Source organism: Platalea leucorodia (assembly GCF_965183815.1).
Source record: "Platalea leucorodia genome assembly, chromosome: 3".
In the NCBI taxonomy this organism is placed as follows: domain Eukaryota; kingdom Metazoa; phylum Chordata; class Aves; order Pelecaniformes; family Threskiornithidae; genus Platalea; species Platalea leucorodia.
In genome coordinates, this window is record NC_138825.1 from 67,335,159 (window position 1) to 67,359,014 (window position 23,856).

The 23,856-nt window shown below is 39.2% G+C and overlaps 1 protein-coding gene across 1 annotated transcript; it reads left to right on the forward strand.

The window, feature by feature from the left end:
- Positions 1-1,400: 1,400 nt before the first annotated feature.
- On the forward strand, positions 1,401-12,709 carry TMEM244 (transmembrane protein 244; the record flags this gene model as incomplete). Its single annotated transcript, XM_082307053.1, has 6 exons — positions 1,401-1,433; positions 6,358-6,443; positions 7,012-7,085; positions 9,928-10,053; positions 11,693-11,737; positions 12,615-12,709. The coding sequence occupies 6 exons, from the start codon at positions 1,401-1,403 to the stop codon at positions 12,707-12,709; spliced, it is 459 nt and encodes a 152-aa protein (XP_082163179.1).
- Between the last annotated feature and the right edge of the window lie 11,147 nt (positions 12,710-23,856).

Here is a 23,856-nt window from a genome sequence, read left to right on the forward strand (position 1 = left end):
TATGTTTCAGTCAAACTCTGTGACTTTGGTTCTATCTTCAATCTTTGGTTAAATTGACTCTTTGTGAAGAAGTAAGTCAGTGAATGTAAACTCTTGTTATGTTTAATAATGGTCTTAGGTTAATGCAATCCATTAGTTTTTCAATTATCTTGCTACTTAGAGTTACTGCAAACATTTATGCAAATTAATTTTAGGTCATGGCTGTTTTCAGCTGATACTTTGGGGTAGATAGGATGCTCTTTGAATGGAACCTTTTGTTCCTTTTCAAATATTTTTTAATTACTAAAGCCAATATTTCGTCATTAATTTGCTACTTGTGACTATTGCAGCCATTTAAGAAATTAATTTAGTTTTTTTTAATTTTGTTTCAGTCTATTCCTTTGACGTCGCTTCAGCCCTCAAAATAGGACTTAACTGATGTACAGATTTTTGTGCTAGCATTTTGCACAGGAAGGAATTTCACACAATACCACCAGTAATTTCCCTGACAGTATTCACAATCTGGAGCTACCGAATCCATGAGCAAAAGCTCTTGTTTGCTGAGTGCAGACTATATTTTAAAGCAGATGATAACATTTTTTGTATGATTAAAAAGGCATAAAAATCCTAATGAAACTTGAACATGTTATATTAGAGATAGCCAAAAAAAAAAGTTCATTCTTGATTCAGTTTCATAAGTGTTCCTTTGTATGATCTCCTTTTTCCAAATAACACAGCATACTGAATCATAATGTGTCTGTAAAAAGTCAAATCTGAATCCATTAAGGAACTGCTCAGTAGAAGTTGGATCTGCTCTAGAGCATACTAAATTTCATTCTGCTGAAGGAACAAAATATGGTTCAGGAAAAGAAGAAGAGTCATAACGTAAGTCTGGCATTTCTTAACCTAATTATACCTAATTTAATGTGAATTATACTTGATATAATAAAGTGATAGTCAGAAGAAAAATGTTAGCAAAGAACATTGTGAAGAAAGTACCTTTCCACATCTCTAGTCAATAGAATTAATGTTAGAAATTGTAAAACTAATTAAAAGTAGGAAGATATAATAACCCCAAGGAACTGCGATCAAATGAATGCTGAAAAAAGCAAATAGAAAACAATCTTAATAATGTTGTCTCTAAATAGTCAAATTATATTGTAGATATGCTTTGGCTGACTGTAGCTACGAAAGTACGAACATTAAATGAGCTAGTAGGATTTTCTCTTTGCTCTTCAGCAGCTTACAGTTAGCTCGCAGATGGCTTCTGTCTCAGTTCAGTTTAATCCAATCAACTTGCCTCACTCTGTCCTATACTTACCTATAAGAATGTTTTTTGGGGTGAAAAACAGCTGCTTCTTCCTGCTGATATTGGCGTATGGAATATAGCAACAGCACTTCCTTCCACTCATCATGTGTCCATGGCTCTCAAGGTCAAAACTGCTGAAACCAAGGTAAAGGGAATTGAGTTTGTTTAGTGTTGTATGTCACCGGATAGTATTTAGAGAATTAGACAGCTACTGCGGGGCTTGAAAAAGCAGTTGCTTTCATTCTTGCAGTAAGAGTGTTCTTCAGTGTTCTCTTCCTAAAAAACAAAATGAAAAGGACGCTTTATGCTATAGTGCTGGTAGAAAGTACTGCAAAGTACATCTTATAAAAAGGATTTCAAAATATGTGATGAAGTTCCATTTATGAGATACAACCCTTGGAACTGTCTAATAAAATCCTACATTTGATGACACTGGTGTATTCCTAAAATTCCTTCTTTAAGTTGTTTTAACATATAATAAATGACCCTGTAATTTTTAACTTGTGGTTTTTGCTTTGAAATACTTGAGGGGTTAGAAAGGGAAAAATAGTTTGAAAATAGAATGTATTCTGAGATTTTAAAAATATATGTTTAAATTTCAGTGGAAAGGTCAAATAAAAAAATGAAGTGGAATGTGATACAACTGGAAAATTTTCAAAGGGTTTTCATTTTCATGTTGCTCTTTTAAGCATATATTCTTAGCACCGAGCTGCATGCGTTTCTTTGGCTTACTCAACTGAGCAAAGCATGCTGCACCTAATACATCACAAAATCCCTAAGACAGGGACTAGGAATATTCTGGGTACAAAGAGAAAAATCCTGGGCCTTTGACGCCAATGAAAGTTTATCGCTGACTTCAAGAGAGGCTAGGAATTCACCTACTGTAATTAGAGGTCAATAGGTCATCGGCTCACAGCCGTCCTTCAGCTCTGTGATTTTCACTTCAGTCCTGTCTCACCACTTTTATTACAGTACAAATCTACATCTAGAGCAGATAAGCCTTCAAGGAGGCAGTTGCTAGAGGAGGGACAGCAGATAAAGGAGAATTACAGGAAAAGTGCATCTGCTCAGAGCAAGGGAATGAAAATGATTCCACCAAAAATGTGCCAAAGATTAAACTTGCAATGCTTAGAGATACTTTGAGGGGGGTAGGAGATAGCATGGCCGCCAAACTTGCACGTGACATTGTAGTCAATTAACATTACCGTGACCATGGTGTACACCGTGGAAAAGAAGGGATCAAATGGGTTATTTGGCCAATTTTCATTTAAAACAAGACTAAAGACAGTGGAAATGGGAAAGATGTATTTAGCCCTCAGACCAACCTGGCTGAAGAGATTAATCATTCTCAGTTTTTGCTTGGCTTTGTTTTGATATAGGGAAAGAAGAAAAAAGACTGTCCTGGACATTTACTTACTGACAAATATCAGTTTGTACATCCTATTGCATTAGAAACTAAAGGTCCTTGATCTCTCTCCTTGTGGGAGACAGATGCACTATTCAATATTTAGCACTTTACAATATTTAGCAATATAAAAATAAGCAGTTTGCTAAATTCTACAATATTTAGCAATATAAAAATAAGTAGTTTGCTAAATTCACAGTATCCACACTTCTGTCAATGTCGGATGGTTCCACAAATACATTATCTACCACAGAACCATTCAAAGAACTAAGGCCAGAAATGAACATTAGAGATGTTTGAGTGAAGCTTCACCCAGAGAGGCATCTGGTTTTGCTTTGAAGGATCTATTGTTTCCAAAGGCAGTTTGTTCTATTGGCTAATTGCATTCACAGTTAAAAATGTCCTTCATGCATCTTTCGAATTTGTCTAGCTATAACTTGCAGCTGTTTACTTCTTGTGGCTTTTCTGATAGATTAAAGAGCCCTTAAGTACCTGGTATTTTCTGCCTGTGAAGGTACTTATCCATCATAATCAAATCAGCCCTCAGAGCTAAACAGATTGACCTCTTTAGGGCTGTAGTCCTAATTAAAAAAAAAAATACATTTTAGCCATCAGCTCCCTTTTGTGGCTCTTCTCTGCACCTTCTTAATTTCTTAACATACTTTAAAAATTGCTGACACTAAATTGGATGCCACTTTGTCTTCCCAGTGCTGTGTTTAGAAGTACTACTTCTTCCTTATTTCTATTCATATCCTCCCACCTTAAAAGCCGAAGCTTTAAGGGCTTGTTTTGTGTCCCAGTATTGCAAGAGAAGCTCATAAAAGCAAGCTAGTATGAGCTAATGCTCATCTACAGCCCTTCTCAGTTATTGCCTCCTTGAATAAAGGCTCCTTTTACCAGCATAGAGCAAACTAAATCAAAATGGAAATTACACTTTAGAGCTGCCTTATGTTTTACATTTTTCACTGCAATCTCACCTGCCAGCTGAGTTTTATTTAAAAATGGGGACTTAAAACATATTCTATACCTTTTCTTCTTTTCTTTATTCATTTTGAATCACTTGTGAAGAACATTATCCAACTTTATCCTCAAAATCCACAGAAATGATAAGGGCACTCAATAACTAGTTTTGACAAAAGTTCTTCAATAAAAGCAAATAAATAAAAAGAGAAAGTCTCTTTCAAACTTTGCAAAATGGTAATTATTTTAGAATCTTCGCAGTATCTTATACATTTGGGTTTTGGTTTCATTCCTTTAATCTTAGTTGTCCTCCAAATAATTCCTCTTCCTTTCTAGTTATGAGTATGCAATTATTATTTCCCCTACGTCATTCCCTGTAATCATCCTACACACACATGATTCCTTTTACCTTTCTTCAGAAACGAGTCCTATTCCTCTATTAGTTGTTCCCTATTTTTTCTAAAATTCATCCCATTGTAAATGGTATCACCATTCAAAGAGATAAAATCTGCCTTCTTTTGCATTGATATAATGCTTCATTATATGCAGTCCATACTGACTGCTTGCCATTCTGATACACTGAAAAATTGCATCCAGTCCTCTATATTTTACTACTTCATTTATGCAGGATCACTTATCATGGTTTTGCTTCTGAATGAATACCTGGTTTTGGAATATTTCATCATCTTAGTCTTCATTTTTCCATTTTAAATTTATTTTTGACCAGCAAGAAGTCCTGTAAAACATCAAAACTTTCAGACTCACTTGGTGTCAGCTCAATTGCATTGATCTCAGGGGATCTTGCAGGGCACACAAAAATGTGCAGGCTTAGGGCCCACATTTACATGTCCAAGTGTATTTACTTAATAATGGAATCACTAGAGTAATGACATTTTACCCTTAAACCAGTATTGCATAATGGATCACAGTTTGGAGGTCTTACCAGAGGAGTCAGGTAAACACACATTGCTAGTTTCAAATGCCTGATAGCCAAACCGAAGGAAGGGCAAGAAGATTCTTAACTCATTACGTATGTTGTACCTGGGCTAAGAATTTATACAAGAGTCTACTCCTAAAACAGAAACTGAAACTGGAATGCTTTAATATCAAAAAGCAAAATATAGCCACACATCCTTCCATTGTAAAGCATCATGTAGCACAATGTTAAAGATGGACAATATGAATCTGGTAGCAATTCTCTCTACAGTCACTGTCTTTCTCATGACTGCTTTCTATCTGTATTTTTTCGGAGGAAAGTAAAGAGTAGAAGATGCAGGAAGGAGGGGATAGGCAGAGACGAAAATGAAACAAAGAAGAAAGAGTCAGGAGTTAAAAAAATGGCCAATGTAAGAGGAAAGATACAAACAAGTTAAGAAAGTGGAAAGGAGAAATATGACATGATAAAGCACTAGCTAGAGTGAGAAAATACAAGACAACCCGGAGTCTATAGAAAAGAAAAAATGATTTTACTGATCACTCTACCAGACTGTAGTAAACACCTTCGGTTTCATGTTCTTAAGCAAGCACACAATATTGCCAAAGCAGTTGCTCAAGTTTGATGCATAGACATCCCTAGTCCTGATGTCCCATGTTTCCCTTTAAAAAACTAAAACCCCTAATAAGCATCTGGAATGTCATTATATCATCACAGAAAAACAGAAATTAAAGTGTTCTGTATTAGCAAGACTCTATTATTATTACGAAAACATATTAACGTTCAAAACATAATTATACAGTATATCTGTAGGAATTAATACAAGTCCTAGGGTCTGCATAATTCAGGAAGGCAACTTAGATGATCAGAGATATGTGAATTATGCTTCACCTGAAAGGATCTCAAGGCATTTTATGAACTTCATCAGGTGAAGGGTCGCAGGTTTTTCTCTGGCCGCACTACTTCTGAAACTTCAGTTTAGAAATGAAGACACTGAAATGGAGTGAAAGAAATAATGATAACAAGGTATCTTAGGAAATAGAAATTCTTTGTATCATTCTCTAGATAGTGTTTCTCTTTTTTTTTAAAGGCGTGGTATTTGATCACAAGATAGTGGTTGCTTTATGAAACTTGTATTTTTAGGGGTATTTTTTTTCAATTTGGAGTGGAATTTATTTAGAATTAATTCACAAAATTTGAACTTTGAAAAATACGTAACAGGTATCCCTCATTACTCATTTAAGTTGTCTACATCCTTACCTTTGGCCCTAAGCACTAGACTGACATTTTCTAAAGGCTGGGAAACTTAACAGTTACTGCTTTACAATTTTCTACATTTTTATTTGTACACAGTTTCAACACACTTACAAGGATGGCATTTCTTTTAAGTTAAAAACTAGGCTTAGTTAAGCATCTGGATGATCATAAACTCTCAAGGCCTCCTGTATAATAAGTATCAAGACATGTGCCTCTTAGTCTCTGAACACTTATAAATTCAATAAGCAGTTGGTATACAATAAAATACAATAAAACCAAAGAACCATACATTGTAACCACACATGAGGAGCTGAAATGTACCAAAGAGCTTTTAACAACTTTTATGTAATTGGCAACAACAAAAATTCTGTCTAAATATTTTATTTTCTAAATGGGGGTGTGTGTGTGTCTGTGTCCACATTATGATTGATAGAAATCTGGAATTATTTTCTGACAATTATGTACCTAATGTAAACATGGCACTAGATTATACTGTCTTTTTCCCTTTTGCAGGTTGTTCTGGTGAACCTGTTGATATGCATGGTAGTTTTCTACACTGTGTACTATGTGGTCCTCTCTGTGTGCTTCGCAGTATTCAAGTAAGATTTCCTTGTCTTTAGGCTAATATGATGACATACAAAAACTGGATATAATGGGTAGAGCTATGACTCCATAGAGGAGGCATCCAGACTGGAGCCATCCAGTCCCAGTTATTCTGTGAACACGTTTTTCAAATTCAGCTGGGCGGTTGTACCTGAACCTTTATTCAAGTGCACAAATTGGCAAATGGAGACTCAAAACTAGTATACAGTGCTGGTTCTAATCTACTTTCTTGCACTTGCACCGTGTAAATAAATGAACTCAAGAGAAAAGATGACATGAAAAAAAGGAAAAGAAAGATTTTACAGTTGATAAAAAAGACAAATTATATTCCCTTAGGAAGTTACTGATTAGCATGTATAGCTCCAGACATGTCTTAAATACAAGTGGAGATCATGGACACCATGTGCGAGGGCAAGACCACAACATGCAATGGAATGTAGAGAGCTTGTAAAAACCCAGAGTATTCCATTTGAAATTTTATTTAAAAGCACCCATAATATGTCATATAATCACTAAGGCTTTATTGAAAATCTCTGGTTATATTTGTTCATTCTGTTTCCACAGGATTAAAATGTTGGATGGTTTGGCACCTTTTGATTTTAAGACAAATCCCTCATGGATTAACCCATATTATTTAGGTAACTGAAGTTTGTTTTTCTTTTTTTTCCCAGCCAAGAAAACAGATTGGATCTGGATGTAAACTGTTCTTTATGGACAGTATTTTAAAGCTGTTTTAGTAATACTAATGATTTCTGTATTTTAACTAGACTGCATTTAAATGCTTATTCATCTTCCCTGCACTTCTCATTTCTGCATTGCTACTCACCATTCAGGTGATTGTTAGGCTTTTCCTTCAGTTGTTCTTCTGATCTTGCGTCATCTGAAGAAAAAGTGCTGCTTTGGCAGGATGCTTCATTGTCATTGCGGAACAATTTACCTGTTCTCTGTAAAGTTTTCATACTGCAATGAATTTCTTGTGAACCACGCTGGATCCAGATCTGAATAACAGGACACATTCAACTAATGGAAATCTTGCTTTGGTAATGCCTGAATACAGTGGGCATAAAAATTTCAGGGTTCGATTGTAGCTTAATCCCTAAACTTATCTTTATATATCCTAAAACAAATGTCTGCATTTTCATCTGAAGCTTTCAAAATATATTCTCTTTCCTAAACTGTCATTCCTAAAAAATTACATGCATACATGAATTTTACCTGCTTTGTAATCCATTTTACAAAGGCAAACCACATCATCTGTCAGTAAAGTAAGTAAAGCTCAAAAGTAAATTTTTTCGTTCATCAGGTTAAAAAGAGTAATAAAAATGCATGGATATTTCTACAGTGTCAATACTGATTTCAGATGAAAAAAGAGCATTTCAGTTGTAGCAATGAAGAAAATTAAAAGAAAATTAAATCATATTCCATTAGAATTACTTTTCAGGGCCCTAATGTAATTACTGTATCTCAATATGTTTTTTTTTTCCCCCAAAATTCTATCAGCTAGCTTGATGCAGCATGTTTATATGCCAAAGACAGCAACTATATCATGCAACCAGTTAGTATTCCATTCTCCTTTCTGTCCACGGGATGAAATAACATGGATGGAACAGCAAAACATAACAGGATCTGCTTAAAGTCTATGGGCACAGAGACAAACTGAAGCTCTCTGAATGATGTTGCAAATGAGAATTGGTTTACTCAAGGGTCTCACTCATGCCTGTTAAAAACAGAATTATATCTTTAAAAGATAACCTCAAAATGAAAATGGAAGTCAGCTCAGAACTGAGGTATCATTACTGGCCCTGTTTTGTAAAAGAGTTTACAGAGCATGTCTACGCTAAGCATGCTTTCTAAATTATAAAATTATTGGCAAAATTTAAAGGGATACTATCATCATGAACTATAATAAACTAAAAAAACTAAAATGCGTTGTCAAACATTAAATTTTTTGAAGTGCTATTTCCTATTTTCCTAACTACATGTTGTTTACCAGTTATCTTCTTACTTTTTACATTTTTTAAGCTGCTGGGTGAAAGATCCATACCACAGTCGGAACTAATTGACCCCATAAAGAAAATAATAAAATTGAAAGGCATAAAATGCTGCCAAATATATAAATTAAATACAGTGAAAAAATAATGATGGTGTCTCTACTCTCAGCTACAGTAATCTTAGGTATTATGTTACTGCAATAGTAAAAAAATAAATAATTCCATTAAAAATGTGACTTTTGTATGCCTGTGTACTTAAAAAGAAAACCCAAATGCATTTAGATGGAAAATTATATGGACTACAATTGCACAATTATGGCCTGTTGTATGGGAATTCAGGACTACAGCTAGAAGAGACGTCATGCATTTTCCATTCAGCCCCCTGCTATCCCAGGTAGCCACCGAGCATAAAGTCAGACTTCGCCCTAAAGGTGATTATTTTTGATCCCATTACACATCGTAGCAAGCAAACAAGCTGAAAGCTAAGCACCGCTCCATTGCTGTGTTGAAGAATACAGCTCATCAAATACCAGATGCGGTTCCTTACCCTTCCCAGAGTAGCTGCTCCGTGCCTTCCGGACTGTTTTCCTGCCCAAGGGGGAGGCACAGCTTGCCTGTGCCATTGCGTTTGCAGAGCTGTGCCCCACATTAGGGGAGGTGGTCAGCACAGGCTGGTGGCATGGCATGGCTCACCACGCTCCCGAGAAAGTGCCAGGGGACAGAAATGCACCATTTCACCACCAAGAGAAGGAGTTTTCTTGATCGGATAACTTTAACAGTCTCTTTTGGCAGCATAGTTTAGTTATTATCACTTTGCTGGTAATCCCCATGCATGGTTTAACACAACACAGAGCCAGCTGCTGAATGTCAGGCAGGCTGAGTGCACGGTAGCTCTGCCAGCCTTGCTATCAGCACTGAGAAAAGCCAGGCTCCTGGTTGCATGTACCATGAGACCCATATGGATGGATGGCCTCTGCTCACCTTGTAGGCTCTCTGCTCTACCTCCCCTTGCATGTCTTGTCTTTAAACTGTTCTGAGATACAGGATATATATTCTGTTATATATCATATATATGTATGATGCAATGAAGTCAACAGGGAGAAAGCTATGAAGTTTCTTACCAAATATAACCCCTTAACCACACAATTCTGTTTTGGATGAGAAAAATTTGATCTATGTCAGTATCAACCAAATCTATTTGGTGCCATATGCAAAGAGTGTGGATGATCCCTAAGTAAAATTTCCATGTCATTTCTCCTCTAGGCTATATAGGCTGGTCATAATCCCGTCACTAGTCATAATCCTGTTAATTCTCATGTTTTGCAAAATTAGAAATGAACGTTATAATGAAAACATCAGTGTAATATTCGATTCTGTAAAAAAAATTTGCGTAACTATCTCAGCCATTTTAACTTCCTATTGCTGTCATTTTGAATATGGGAAAAAGCCTTTCAAAGCTGTGCTCGAAATATCTTATTTTCATTTGTAGTTCTTGTGATATCGTTGGAAATAACTTTCTTCATTTGTGGTCTGCTGTTTGCCCTGGTTGTGGAAGAATGGGTTTGGGATTATGCTGTCACAGTTACTATTATTCATATCATCATTACTTCAGTCGGTAAGTCGGTTTACTGCTAAATATATGCATAGTATCACAAACTGAAGGACCAATCAAGTATGATTCATCTACTGTATTACTGGACTAACTTAATCATTTTTTCTTAAAGCTAAATAAATATATCTTTTTATTTTCCATCCATTTGACTCATGCATGTATTTAAATCCTGCCATTTAAAACTCAATTCTGGTTTTGTTGCAGAATTTTAGAACACTGTTTTCTCACAAAAAGTTCAGTGTTTTAGTTCATAGTCTAACAGTTCATATCAAACAGATCCAGCCTAGGTACAATTTCAGCACATGGGAGGTGTGTTTTTCTCTAAAACAAGAAGTTAATAGTTGTCTATGTCCTAACACTTTAAGATCTACTCATTAACACTTCAGCTCTAGTTCAGAGTAAAAATGAGGCTTGCTTCAGCAAAGCCAATTCAAAGTTTTTAAGTTAGATCATTTGAAGTAAATCTCATTGGGGAAAATAAAGAATTTTACCATCGAAGCACCTTCTTTTTGCCTGAAACTCTTCCCCTCAAAGTAAAGAAAAGGAAAAGAATTGGCTGCTGTAAATGAGACTCGTCATCACTTTTTGCCAGTCCCTGGTAACCTGCTCCCTCTTCTGATGCTGTTTAGCAGAACGCTGCTATGGCTGATTAAGAAATATATTTTAACCTCATCCTTGCCAGAGCTCATATAACAATGAGCTTAGTATTTTTATTCTAGAATTTAGGAATAGGAGAAATATCACTGACAAATTAAGACTCCCTCTCTACTACATAACTCATCTACTGAATTTGATTTCCTGGAATTTAAACTGTTATTCCTTATGAATAATTTTTGCATTGAAATCAAGGAATTTACAAAAACTACAACAAACGGTGCTTTGTATATAATTTATACGGGAAGGTATCTCCTATTATTATATTAGATGACGCATTTTGATGTCCAAATAACCCCAGGTTTGTTATTGTTTCTTTCAGATGGCCAACCAAAGCTCTGCTGGCTGCCTCTGAGCTGCCAGCATATGCAGTGTGCCTCCCAGCTCACTTTACTACCTCTACAGCCCTGTCAGCTTTTTTTTGGGGGGGCAATATTGGGTCATATAATGGCCCTGCAGTCGATCATGCAGCGGGGATGTGGGTCAGCTTGCGTAAGCAAGGGCAAGTGCCTAACACAGGAGAGAGCATGCGGTGCCATAGTGCTAACTCACAGTGTGCAGACCCAGCCTGTCTTTCGTGCGCTGCATCAACCATTAAACTGAAAATGTCAGGCAGCTTCATTTATTTGGATTGCAGCAATATGTAGGCACTCTACCAGGGGATCGGTGTCTCTGTTGTGCTAAACCTTGTACAGGCAAGTAGTAAAAAAGGCATTTCTTCCGCAGAGAGTCTAAGAGCTCCATTTAGCACACACTTACTAGGTTTAAGACTTGCCTTCCAGTGGGATTGCTCACCAGGCTAAACTCAATGGTATGGCCAAGTATTGGAATGGACAGGACCTAAATATGCATTTGCAATTTCAAGAAATGTAAAGTATGTAATTTATGAAACATAACTAAGCAGACCTTTGATAACATAACGTAATGTTTGCATGTCCCCAACCTTATTGCTTAAAAATTGACATTTCTTCTTTTGTTCTCCTTGCAGTTATGTCTGAATTCCCCCTGATGTTACATTGGTGGCTGGCATTAGGTATAATTACATTCTTTAAAGTTTAAGTTGTTAGACTCTGTGTAGAAGATTAGTATTTACAGTATGAATTGTTTCTATTAAATGTCTGTTGTCTCACTAATTTGAGAATTGTCAACATTTAAAGAAGAAATATATCCTCTTCATTTATGCTTCTTTTAATGACACAGGCAAGTAACGCTGGGCTAACATTTGCCTGGCCTTAAAAAATCTTCTGTTTTAAGACCAGAATGTACTCAGCTTACGTTAATCTTGCTAACAAACAGCAGATATGCTCACATTCTTGGAATAAACCATGATTAAGTCTCAACTAATCAAACTAACTCACTTAATTCAGGTGTCAAAAAGACAGTTGTCCAAACTAGTCTTCCTTGGTACCCTTTATAATCAATGGAAAGAAACAGGCACCTTCAGAGGCAATTTTTATAAACACTATGCACAGGTACTTATGATCGATGACATAAATTCCCGTCATCACATTTCCTGAGAGTGAATGGCAAACCTACATTTCTGAATGTTTAATTTTCTGTAAAATCAAAAGCATAGCTTTGTACTAGAATATATTATCTTGAAAAATAGTTAAGGCAAAAGGACTGGCTTCTGTTCTTCTTTCTTGTATGAAGGATAACAAGGGTCGACAGCTGCAGTAAATTCCTAAATGATGGGGACAGGCAAATAAATTCCCTGTCCTGCAACTGGTTTTGCATCAGCAGCTTCTGAGGCTGATATCTTTGTAGGTGGTTAAAGCCTTGGACAAAATGTTTAAGTAGACGAGACATTTTTAAAAAATTAAAGATAAAAAGAATGTCTGTTTAAAGTATCTTAGTATTTATATTCTACTATAAAAATTAATATAAAACAGTCATATATTTTCTTTCAGGATCTGGAGTAATTTCAATGATTTGTGGAGGACAGATTTTGGCATACTGCTTGTTCAAAGACAACTTCATTTACCCAATTCTAGATGATTTTTGAAAAGCAAAATTAACACTTGCCTTTATATACATTCTATGGTTTCATTAACAACATAATTGAAATGAAGTTAGCAACTGTCTAATTCTAAGGCTAATATTTAGCTTACCAGACCTCTTGTATCTTACATTTGTTTGCAGTGTCAATGTCATTGCTTTTAGCTATTGTATGTAATCACTTTTAGCTTTTGTATGTACATTTGTCATTAAGCAGTTAGATACACTGTCTCATTTTAAAAAACTAATAAACCATAAGGAGGATAAGGATAAAGGAAAAAACAGATTTGAATTTCATGTTTTCAGGGTGCTTGTTACCTGTTGTATTTTATGAAATGCTGACTCTAATTTAGGCTGGAGTCTGGCCCCTCACAAGTGCTGCAAAACTTTGAAGTCACCCTATCTGGCAAAAACCGCTGTAGATTTAAAGCAGTCTTTACTGGCAAACCCCTGGCAAAGAAGAAACCGTGAACAGCACATAGCTCTGCATCTCTTTCCATCTTAAAGCTCTCACCTAGAAACTGCTCAAGACAACAGGAGGCAGGGTACAATCCCCAATGTTTGGTTGACCCCCTCGCTTCCAGGGATGCTACAGATAAATGTTTTCTACAATAGCTTCAGGCTATTCTGGCTTTTGCTAATGATCCGTTTATGGTCTGGCTCTGGTGGAAAGAGAAAAGGCAAATGCTACCGACAGCCACTTTTTTACATACCCCTTTCTCTCTTCCCCAGCTGCAAGTGGCCAATGCCAAAGTGTGAGTTTATGGGTAGCGGTAAGTAAAACAACAAACAAACAAACCACAACAGCGGCTTCAAGTAACTCTTTATCTCTTTAATCACAATAAAGTTGTAATAGGAAAATTGCTAGAAGGCAACTTCACCTTAAATACGATACTAGTGATTGGATTTCAACTGCAGTTTGCTTAGAAGAGCAAGACTAGACTGCTGTTTGCACAGGAGTGCTATATGTTGCATTTGCCTTAATCTTACTCAACAGATAATGCCTCTGAAGAATCTGTCCCCTGTTGATCTAATCAAACATCTTAAAATTTATTGCAAGTTTTACAATTTTCAATTAAGTCTCAATATTGAAAGTACATATACAGTGAGAAGCACATTTCAGAAGACTCCCAAAAGAATGAATTTGTCTCTCATGAATGATAGATAAGTAAGTCATTTTAGAGACAAACCAGGTATGTAAATCCATAGCATTGAAAAGACTTTACAAGTTGTTCAGCATAACATACTGCATACTGAAGTCAGCACGGACAATTCCAGAGAGTGAACTAACTGACCTGCAGTGGTCACTGGTCTGAACCATGGACCATTTTTAGTTTGATGGATTTGTATCTCCATGAACAGATATATTTGTATCTCCATTACTGTGAAGATAACTGACTGGTATTATGTGTTTGAAAGACATTTGCACGTTTCTTCCAGATTTGTTTCAGTTCAGAACTGTAAAAATGGATGGGAAGGACATGCTGTCTAATGTAAATTCATACCTCTGTCCTCATCCGTATACAGTTTGTGTGTGGAGGTAGTGTGCCATGTGGCAGAACATGAGTGGATTAGATATAAAGTTAATCCACGGGTGGAACAAGTTTCTATTTTTAACCTGACAGGATTTTCCTCTACGCGTGTCAGCCCGGCAGCAGCTTGTAGTAGCTCTGTTGCTCAGTCTTGAGATCTTTAACTTTAGTTTTCTATTTAAAATCTTAAATTACCAGCAAGAGATACCTTCAGGCTAATATGAAGAGCGCTTTAGCCCCAGGATTTCTCCAAAGCACGTACAACTAGGCCAGTGCTAGAAAAACAATCACAGCAAGAACTCTATTGAGGATTAAAAGCCTTAGCCCAGCTATTAGAGAGTCATTAGCTTTTTGCATTACTTTCAGATATGGAACGATGAGACAACTTCAGCATTATTTATTTAACCTTTTCTCTTACTTTTATGTTGAACACCCATGATAAATATTACACGTAATGTTTAAAGTGTAGACAAAGTTCATCTTATGTAAATAAATTTTCATCATGTAAGCAATATGAGCTATATCTGTGTGGGCATTACCTGGTTAGAAGCCTTCAGAGGTTATACCTAATACTATGTGATTTCTATTTGATATACCAAAACAGTACTTTTGAATATAAGAAACCTGGCTATTTCTGGAAAAATAAAAAAGTGATCCACCTGAGCAATTTGCATGTGACTAATGGATAACAGTCAAGACAGATGGGAAAGAAGAGCTGCTGGAGGAAAAGAAGGGCGTTGTGTATGTTTCACAACAGACCTGCCAAAGACTACAAGAAAAGACCACTACAGAAAGCAGAAGGAAAACAGGGAAAACAGCACCTGGGAGGTGTGGCACACAAAAGGCACAATAAAAGCAAGAAATGAGAGAACAAAACAGACAAGATCAGTGAAAGAAGAAAAAATCTGCAGACTGAACTTGTAGCACTGGAGTCTCACAATGTGAGACTTGCATGCCATTTGTGTGTCGCAATCTGTTTTTCTGCTCATGTATACGTGACTCTAGGAAAGGTGGTCCCCCCATCCATAGTTCTGACTATAATCTGTGATGTTACGCCTGTGGCTTCTGCCGCAGGATATTCAGAATTCTTTGCTCTCTGACTCAGCCAGGCACAGGAATATTGTCTAATTTACTTGGTGTGGGCTTGGTGTTATTTAACCCCTTGTGATACAGTTTAGTAGTCATGAGTTTGCACAGGTGGGGGTGTAGACAGGCTAGAAAACATTACAAGCAGATGGAGACTTTATCCACTTCCAGGCAGAGTTTGCAGGGAAGAAGGTTAGAAGTTGCAAACATTAGGTACAGAAATCAATGCAACGGTATACAAATGACATACCTTAATAATGCCATACTTAGAGTAATTTTAAGATTTTTTTTCAGAGGCAAGAAACTCCTTTTCATCCTATCCAACCACCTGCTGAGAGAGATTATAGTTCTCCTCAGTTCAGCCCTCTCTCTAAATGGCTCTGCATTCATTCTTGTTCCAAATGGTGAAGTGTCTTGCTTGTAACAAAGAACACGAGTGAAATGCATTTCTTTGGCAACTCTAAGCATATATTCCCAGGTTAATAGCACTGCCTTCAACGTAATGTCAAAGTGTAAACCAGTTCAAAAAGTTGTTCTGGAACCAGCAAACTAACTCACATGTATAAATATCAAATATCAAAAAGCCAAATATCAAATTAGGGAGTAGTTTGATACACAGAAATGCAATGATTTTTAGTTGGCGTTTTCATAAAAATATAGATTTAAATACTTATAATTTCCTAGTGATGTAAAGAGCTAGTTATTCAAACTAAGCCTGTCATTTTTCCACCTCTGTAAATTGCTTGATCAACATTTCCAGCTCTTTTGTATCTAAACTTAAAAAAGCAAGCAAAACAAAACTGTACAGTACTCATTATTTCTGTATTCCTAAAAATACCAACCACTGCTGCACCAATAAATATAGAAAACACAGTATGAATAATACTAGATCACCAGGAATGGGTAGATGAGTCACCTGACTGCAGTCTCCTACGCTGGATATTCATGCACAGGATTCCTGTGGCACATAGTCTCTTGACTAGAAATACCCATCGTGACCGAGTGAGCTTCGTTAAACCGAGAAAAGATGTGACAACTTTACACATTCTTCATTCCATCATCTGGTATGTATGTTGCCACACCATAAAGTTAGATCCTTGTTAACCTCCCAAGGTATTTAAAGCTTTCTTTAAATATTTTGTATCTTCCAAATGTGACTGACTTAGAATATTTATTTCTTGGCTTAAGATCCTGTGTAATGATCCATCTGCTCAGTAATGGCTAATACTCTAATCTCTCCTTTTTGTGAGCTAATCACAGCCCCAGACAGCATGCACTCTCTCATTAGATGTCAGAGAGGATAAAGGTCTTAGGAATGGTTATAAAATTTGATGATGTAATTAATACCTTTATTATCGGCTTTAAACATTTTAGTGTGAGGCTATGATTTTAAGACGCAGACCCGTGTCTCAACCTCTCCTCTGCTCAGCGAGAATGATATGGATCCCTTTAGAGTCCCTCTTCAGATGCACCAGGATAATTATGCCTATGTTGTCGGGCAGGCATGCTCTGTGATGGACTTACATCCTACGCCATCCATGCTCCAGTTCAGGGGACCAAATGAATACCTTGCAGTGATCTCCCAGTTCATACACTCAGGTTTCCTCTGCCAACAAGGGTGAAAGAAGGGAAAGACATGTGCTTGTATGTTGTCCTAACATGTAGTTGTAGCATGGCATTGGCTTGGACTGGGGATTTCAGAAGCGACACTAGGACACCAACTACGGACAGCCAAAATCTGAGGAAAGGCCTTAGCCCAATCTGTTAAGGTTGCCTACCCCTAGAAAACAGGCACAACAAAATATAAGGATGATGGTTGAAACTGGAGCCTGTACGAAATATGCAAGGTACTTTCAGTCTCTTGCTGTCATTGTCCTAAACGAAAGATAGTCCCAGCCTGGCCTTTACTGTTCCGTATTTTCCAATGAAAAGAAATCATAATATGACATTATTTGCTGTGGATTTGCCAAGTGATTTGTAAACAAAGGGTCCACTCCTGCTTCCAACAGCAAAGATCCCGTAATCTCTATTGGAGCAATACTCTATCAAAGGACCACTTACATGTACTCAGACCCTCTCTCAGAGCGATCTTGTCACCAGATTTTCAGCAGCAAAAGGAGAAGTGTTTAAATAAAACATGGGTGATGGAAAAATGCTCAAATACATTAAGAATTACCAATTTCCTAGCAGTCTTCAGACACCTTTGCACTGAAATTACATCAGTAGCTTTCAAAATACACTGAAAAGGTGCTTCGATTCACTTCATAAACCTTGATGGGGGTCTGCACAAAGGCGTACCTTTAAAAAGGCCAAAAAAGATCAATGTGTTTGATGCCTCATATACTATTAACTGAAAAAAATTGCAGACCTTAGCCAAATTACATGAGCAAATTCAACAGCAAATCATATTTACATTGATTTGAATTTAGTATTTTAAATTAATCTGAATTCTAAGGAATTGTTTTAACACTACTTGACTGGAAAATTATAGCAAATCCTGTGAAAGTGGGGAGTATTCCTTAGTACACTGCCAGGAGAGCGAAGGGCAAAGGCAGAGGGAAGAGGGTGTTTGAAGAAGGTAGCTGCTTCAATACCCAGGAAGAATGAAAGAGAACTTATAGGATGTGAATCAACTTACCTAGCTGGGAGCAATTTTCCATTCTAGTGGGAGATGTGCTGGTAACTAGGTCCTGGCAAAATTTTTCAGTAAATCATTGATACACAAAAATTCATTTTAAGGCAGCCAAAACCATCTGTGAACACAGTTAATTGAGTTTTGCTTGAAAAAGAAAACAGGTAAAGAGTGTCAATGCCTGTTCATTTCAGTCCCATTAGATCTCCGTCGTTCACGTTAGACTCACAAGGATACCAACAAGAAGAGAACGAGAGTTCTGCAATGACAGTGGATACCTTCAGATCTAAAGCAGTAAACTCTCTAGATCAAATTCATCAGTCAATTATTTGGTGTGCCGTATTTTCCAGCAGCTTTTTAAGCATGCAACCCTTGCTTTAGAAATAGATTTTATTTCCTCAATATTTGCCATTTAAAGAAAAATGCAAGTTGTAATTGAAAAGCAACTACTGTTTTCCATTGTCAGGAAATGAAACAACATCGGGTGTTCAGGTTTTGAGCAAATAAAATCAGTTCCGATTAAAAACAAAGTTGCATTAAACTGAAATTTCCTCACAAAAATCTGCTTAGACCAGAAGGTATTTTTATTGAAAAAAATGTTTTTTTCCCAAATGATAATGTTTCATACCTTATTTGTTGTATGTATTTTTAGAATGTGTTATGTATCACTAGATAACATTTGCAGACTGTTCCAGTTGCCGAGGTAACTATGTTATTTTAATGATCAGCGGAGAGGATCATTATGTAAAACATTATGTTAATTTGAAACGCAGAAAATTGATGTCTTGCTGTTACCTTGAAGCTGCACCTTTTATTTTTTTCCCCACAAAGTGCCTTTTTCCATGAAAATTAATGGTATGGCTAAGTGCTTGAGTATCCTTTTCATACTGAGTCAGGTTGGCTTTGGAAGCAAACAAGGCAAAAATGACACCTGACAACCAGCTAACGGCAGATGAACAAATTTCAAATCACCATAGTTTGTACAGAAATAGTATAGGAAAAATTGTTTCACGTATTCGTAACTAATACACATGGACAGTTGGTGGGAATTTTAGGACGGCACACATCTTACACAATTTCTTTTTTAACTTTGAAATATATTATTGCCTAGTTAAGGAAAGCAAATTATAAAGTAATGTAAGTATTGTTTATGATTAAGTATGTGTAAGTGTTGTTCATGATACAGATCAACTGATGAAGAGATTAAAAACCAGACATTTAACTTCTGCTGCTTTTATCAGATTATATATCTACTAGATTACTAGATTATACCAGCAGTACAAATGCCCTGCATTTATGATTTTATTGCAATCAATCAGAAGTGCTCTGTCTGAGGCTGCAGTGAGAACCTTGTGGCAGTTCATGGTGCGTTTCTGTTCTCAAACCTGCTTTCTCCATGAAAAAAAAAAAAATCTGTACATTTCAAAATTATCAAAACTAAGTCTCACACAAATTCTAGGGCTCATAATGGCAACAGCAGCTATAGAGCACCAGCCTCACAAATGCAGATTGTCTCAGGCTACCAAATGCACCTCAGTTTCGTCGCCAGAATCTCCTTTTGCCTCTTCTCTGGAGTTCTGCCTACAGATTGTGTTAAATTATGAACGCTTAATTCTCTAGGTGGAACTGGATGCTTTTATGTGTTAGAACATGATATGCTGAAGACATCTGAGAGCTCCTATTTTCTCCTGACACTTCATCGTCATCACCCGATCCATTTTAGAGTCAGTGAACTCTTCTGACAATACTCAAAGTGCATTTTGATAGAGACTATATCTATATGGACTGTACCGCTTCACACCACGGAGCTTATTTGAATCCTTTCCCAAGGATTTCCTCTGCGGGCAAAGCTCTGACTTCAAAAGGCAGTAGCTCTTTCTCAAATTCTTTACCCATAATCACACCTATTACACTGGTCGTCTTCTATTTCAACCTCACTACCCTGACTTTTCTGACATGCTGAGGTTTGCCAATTTGTATACGTCCCAATGAAGACTGCCAGCCGAAAATGTAAGAATGTGAAAAAACAGAATTGTATTAAATCAATTAGATACTATAAAAAGAACATACGCTGATACAGCTGGGAATAAGCCATCTATTAACTAATAGGATTAGGAATTAATTTCCCCTTTCCAACAGCTTAGGCCTCACTTGTCCACTATGCGCAACCAAATTTCTTATCCTGAAAAGCTTTGCTTTCATCCTTAGCGTGGTGAAAATAGTGGCCTAAATTTTCAGTCCTTGGAATGACTTAAAACTTTCTGATGGGTAGCTTTCTGCTAGAAAATGCTGATTACAGAGAAGTTTCAAGGTAAAATATTCTTTTTGTAGAAATTTGTTGACAGAATATAATCCAAAAAATCATATGTTATCCTGTTGACTACTGAATTACACCAGAACATGATGTAAAAAAATGAAAGTCAAAACAATGGAATAAAGCAAAGAAATACTGACACAAAACTCCTAAAGTGCATGTTTTAATTCAAACATTTTGATAGGTCCTTTTAGAAATTGCAAAACAGACTTTCAGAACTTTTGTTTCATGGAAAGCTTAAATCCTTGCAGGGAAAAAAAGAAAAAAAAAGAACATGTCAGATCAATTTTTAGTCTAGTAAGACGATTCATATGTTTACGGAAGCAAGCACTTTGAATTATAACAGAATTGTTAGATCACAGCTACTTCAGATTTTTTAATCTTTTTGTGAACAAATGTATTATATGAATAAACACAAGTATAGCATTAGCAAGTAAAGATGAGTTAAGGAATGCTAGTGAGAAATAATGAATTTTAAGAACAAATATGAAAAGGGGGATCATGAACTACAAACCAGAAGCCAGCTGTGTTAAAGCTGCTAGAGGTGAAACACTCCACCTCTGCTCTGCTGATGGAGCAGAGCTGTAAATGGTGTGGAGAGCAGCACAGAGCATGAGAACAAGTTAGCAAGTGAAGGGCACACATTTTGGAGCTCTAATTGACATGAGCTGAGAAATACGGGAAGTATAGAAAGGGTTTATAGAGAGCAAAATAGTGACATTAATGGAAACAACAAGCTTGAGGATGTGGGATATAAAGCCATATGTAGAATGGACAAAAAATATTCTACATAGCAGTATTAACCACGAAAAAAAATATATATATTTTAACTATCTACATCAACTCCTGTATGTTTACAGAATCTCTGTATTCTGACTCACCACCAATAACTAAACAAACTTTTCTCACGAGTCTGATGTTCTCAAGAAGGTGCAGACAGAAGGGGTTAGAGACTACAGCGAACCACAAATTGAGTTAAAATTCTTACTGCCAATGAGGATTTCCAATGAACTCTCCCTAGAGAAACTGAAATACAATTTACAGTAGCCACCTTATTTCAAAAGGGTACAGTGACTGAATAGTAACTTGCAGGTACAGCCTTCTAATGTATATCAAATATTTAAGTTGTATCTTTGTGGCACTACTTACTTCCAAGCTATCCACAGTCCCCAAATACTTCCTGGTGAACTAGAAACATTTCATGTACTGTGACTTCTCTTTGTTTCTAAGTTTCAGTAATTTGAACGTTACCAACACAATGAAATGCTTCATTAGAGCAAGTCATTATTATAAATCAAGAATTCTGAGTCAGAAAACATGGAATACATTTTTGTTTGCAACCTTCTCTCATACACTTTAATGCGTGCATTATGATTGTCTTTGAATTGCATTTAGTGCGCACTACTCTTTCAAGAGTCTTGCCTGGTTCAGTGCCCAGGGTGGCTGCACAAGAAGGGGAGAATAAGGCTGAAGGGATATTCTCAATTAGGAGTGCACCAGAAACTACGTAATTAATAAATTTGAAAACCTGGAGTTACTGTTCTGATCATCTGCTTTGTCATCATCCAGGCTGATCTCCACAGTAACAAAGACCACAGAGTTTACTCCATATCCCCAGTCAAACAGATGTAGAGATTATTTATATGTGGTTTATACGAGGAAGTCATCCATTGTAGATCCAAGATCCAGTAGTGCTTTATATATATAGTTTTGGTGTTTCAGTACCCTTATGGTAACACAAAAGTTGTTTCAGTGTTCCCAGCCTGAATTTGCCTAGCTTCTGCTTCAGTCCTTTGGTTCTTCATGTGTCTTTGGTAGATTAAATAGCTTTCTGCTATGACAAATCCTCCTGCGTAGGCGCTTACACGCCATAATCAAATCACCTCTTCTTCCGTCCTCCTCTGCTGAGCCGGATGGGGTGAAGACGCCGGTTTCGCGCGGCGAGGCAGGTTGCCCAGACCCCTTGCTCCTCATTGAACTCTTCCCCACCGAGCAGCCTTTGAAAGCACGCAGGCACCGTGCAGGCCTCAGCCGTGCCATTCGCAGGGACGGGACCCTCTCCCTACTCCCGTGGAGCGTTTCCACCCTCACACCTCCCGGCCTGCGCTCGCCCATGCAGCGCCCCGTGGGTGCCCGGGCTACCGGCCCCCGTGCCCGCCCACCCCAGGCGCTAAGGCACCCCGGCGTGCCCGATCCTCCCCGCCGCCCCCGCCCGCGGCGCTGGCATCCGCGTCCAGCTCTCAGGGGAGAGACGCCTCCACCTCAGCAGAAAGCCGAGACCCCGCCGGCCTCCCCGGGTTTCCGCGCCGTCCCGAGGCGCGGTCGTGGCGGGAAGGCCGCCCCTGGGCACCGCCGCCAAAGCCGGGCCCCTCAGGGAGGCCGCAGGGCCCGACTCCAGCCCCGCCGCCCGCCGCCCGCCGTGTCACGCTGGCCCCGCCGCAGGCCCGAGCGCAGCGGAGGGAAGCGGGCGGGCGGGGGGCACCCCGACGGCAGCAGGCAGAGCGGAGGCCCCGCGCTCTCCCCCTCCCGAAGAGGCGGCGGGAAGGCGGCCGAGCCGCCCTCGGCCCCGCAGTGACCCAGCGGCCGCCCCGCCGCCCGCCTCCGCCGCCCCCGCCGTGGGGGAGCCGAGCGCTGCCGCCCCTCCGCAGCGGGCGGCGGGGGGCGCCGAGGTCGGGCGGCCCCGCCCTCTGCCCGGGCGGGCCTCTCCGCCGCGGGGCCGGGCGGCGGCGGCGTCTCCGCGGCGGCGGGCGGCGGGGGCAGGTGAGCGGCCGAGGGGCGAAGCCGCCGCCGCCCCGAGGGGACTCTAAGGACGGTGAAGGAGCCGCCGGGGAGCGTCGCCCTCTCGTCCTGTGTCCCTGCCGCCCCGGGGCAGCGGCGGGGAAGGCGGCCCGGGAAGATGGTGACCGTGGTGACGAAGCTGGTGCACTACCTGCACCTGAGGTAAGGGCGGATGAGCGGGGCCACCCCCGGGCGGCCGCCGCCCGCGCCCGTCCGCCGGGCGCTGCTGCGGGCCCCAGGCTGCCCGCCCAGGCGTGCGCCGCGCCGCCGCCCCCGCCGCCCCCCGCGCCGAAGCGGCGGGCAGCGATGGGGAGGGAGGCTGGGGCGGCTGCCGCCCGGTGCCTGCCGTTGGTACGGGGACGCGCGGCGGCGGCGGGGCTGGCGCGGCGGGTGGGAGCGGGGCCGCCCGCCCCGGCCGTGCCCGCCCCGGGCGCCGCTCCCTGCGCGCTGCCTGCGGCTTCAGGCGGCTTCCAGCGCCTTGCGGCACGGCCGGGCGCCGCGTGGGAACCCCCGGGGCTGTTTCATAGTCTGCAGAGTTGATGTCCCTGCGGTACTTGTGTGGCGTAACTGTAACGGCACGGGTCAGGCAAATGACGTATTTATTCTCCGATACACGACTTCTGGCAGGATACATCGCTAAGACATTTTTCCCAATATCATCTCTTCTCATTAGAGTTTAGCAGATAAATAAAAATGTCTTTGCGTTGAGTGGAGAGAAGGCAAGAAGATGTGCTGTGCCAGTGATGTTCCAGTTGTGGTTTTTGTTGAATCACAATTTTTCTCATGTATATGAACGCTTAATGTGCATTAAA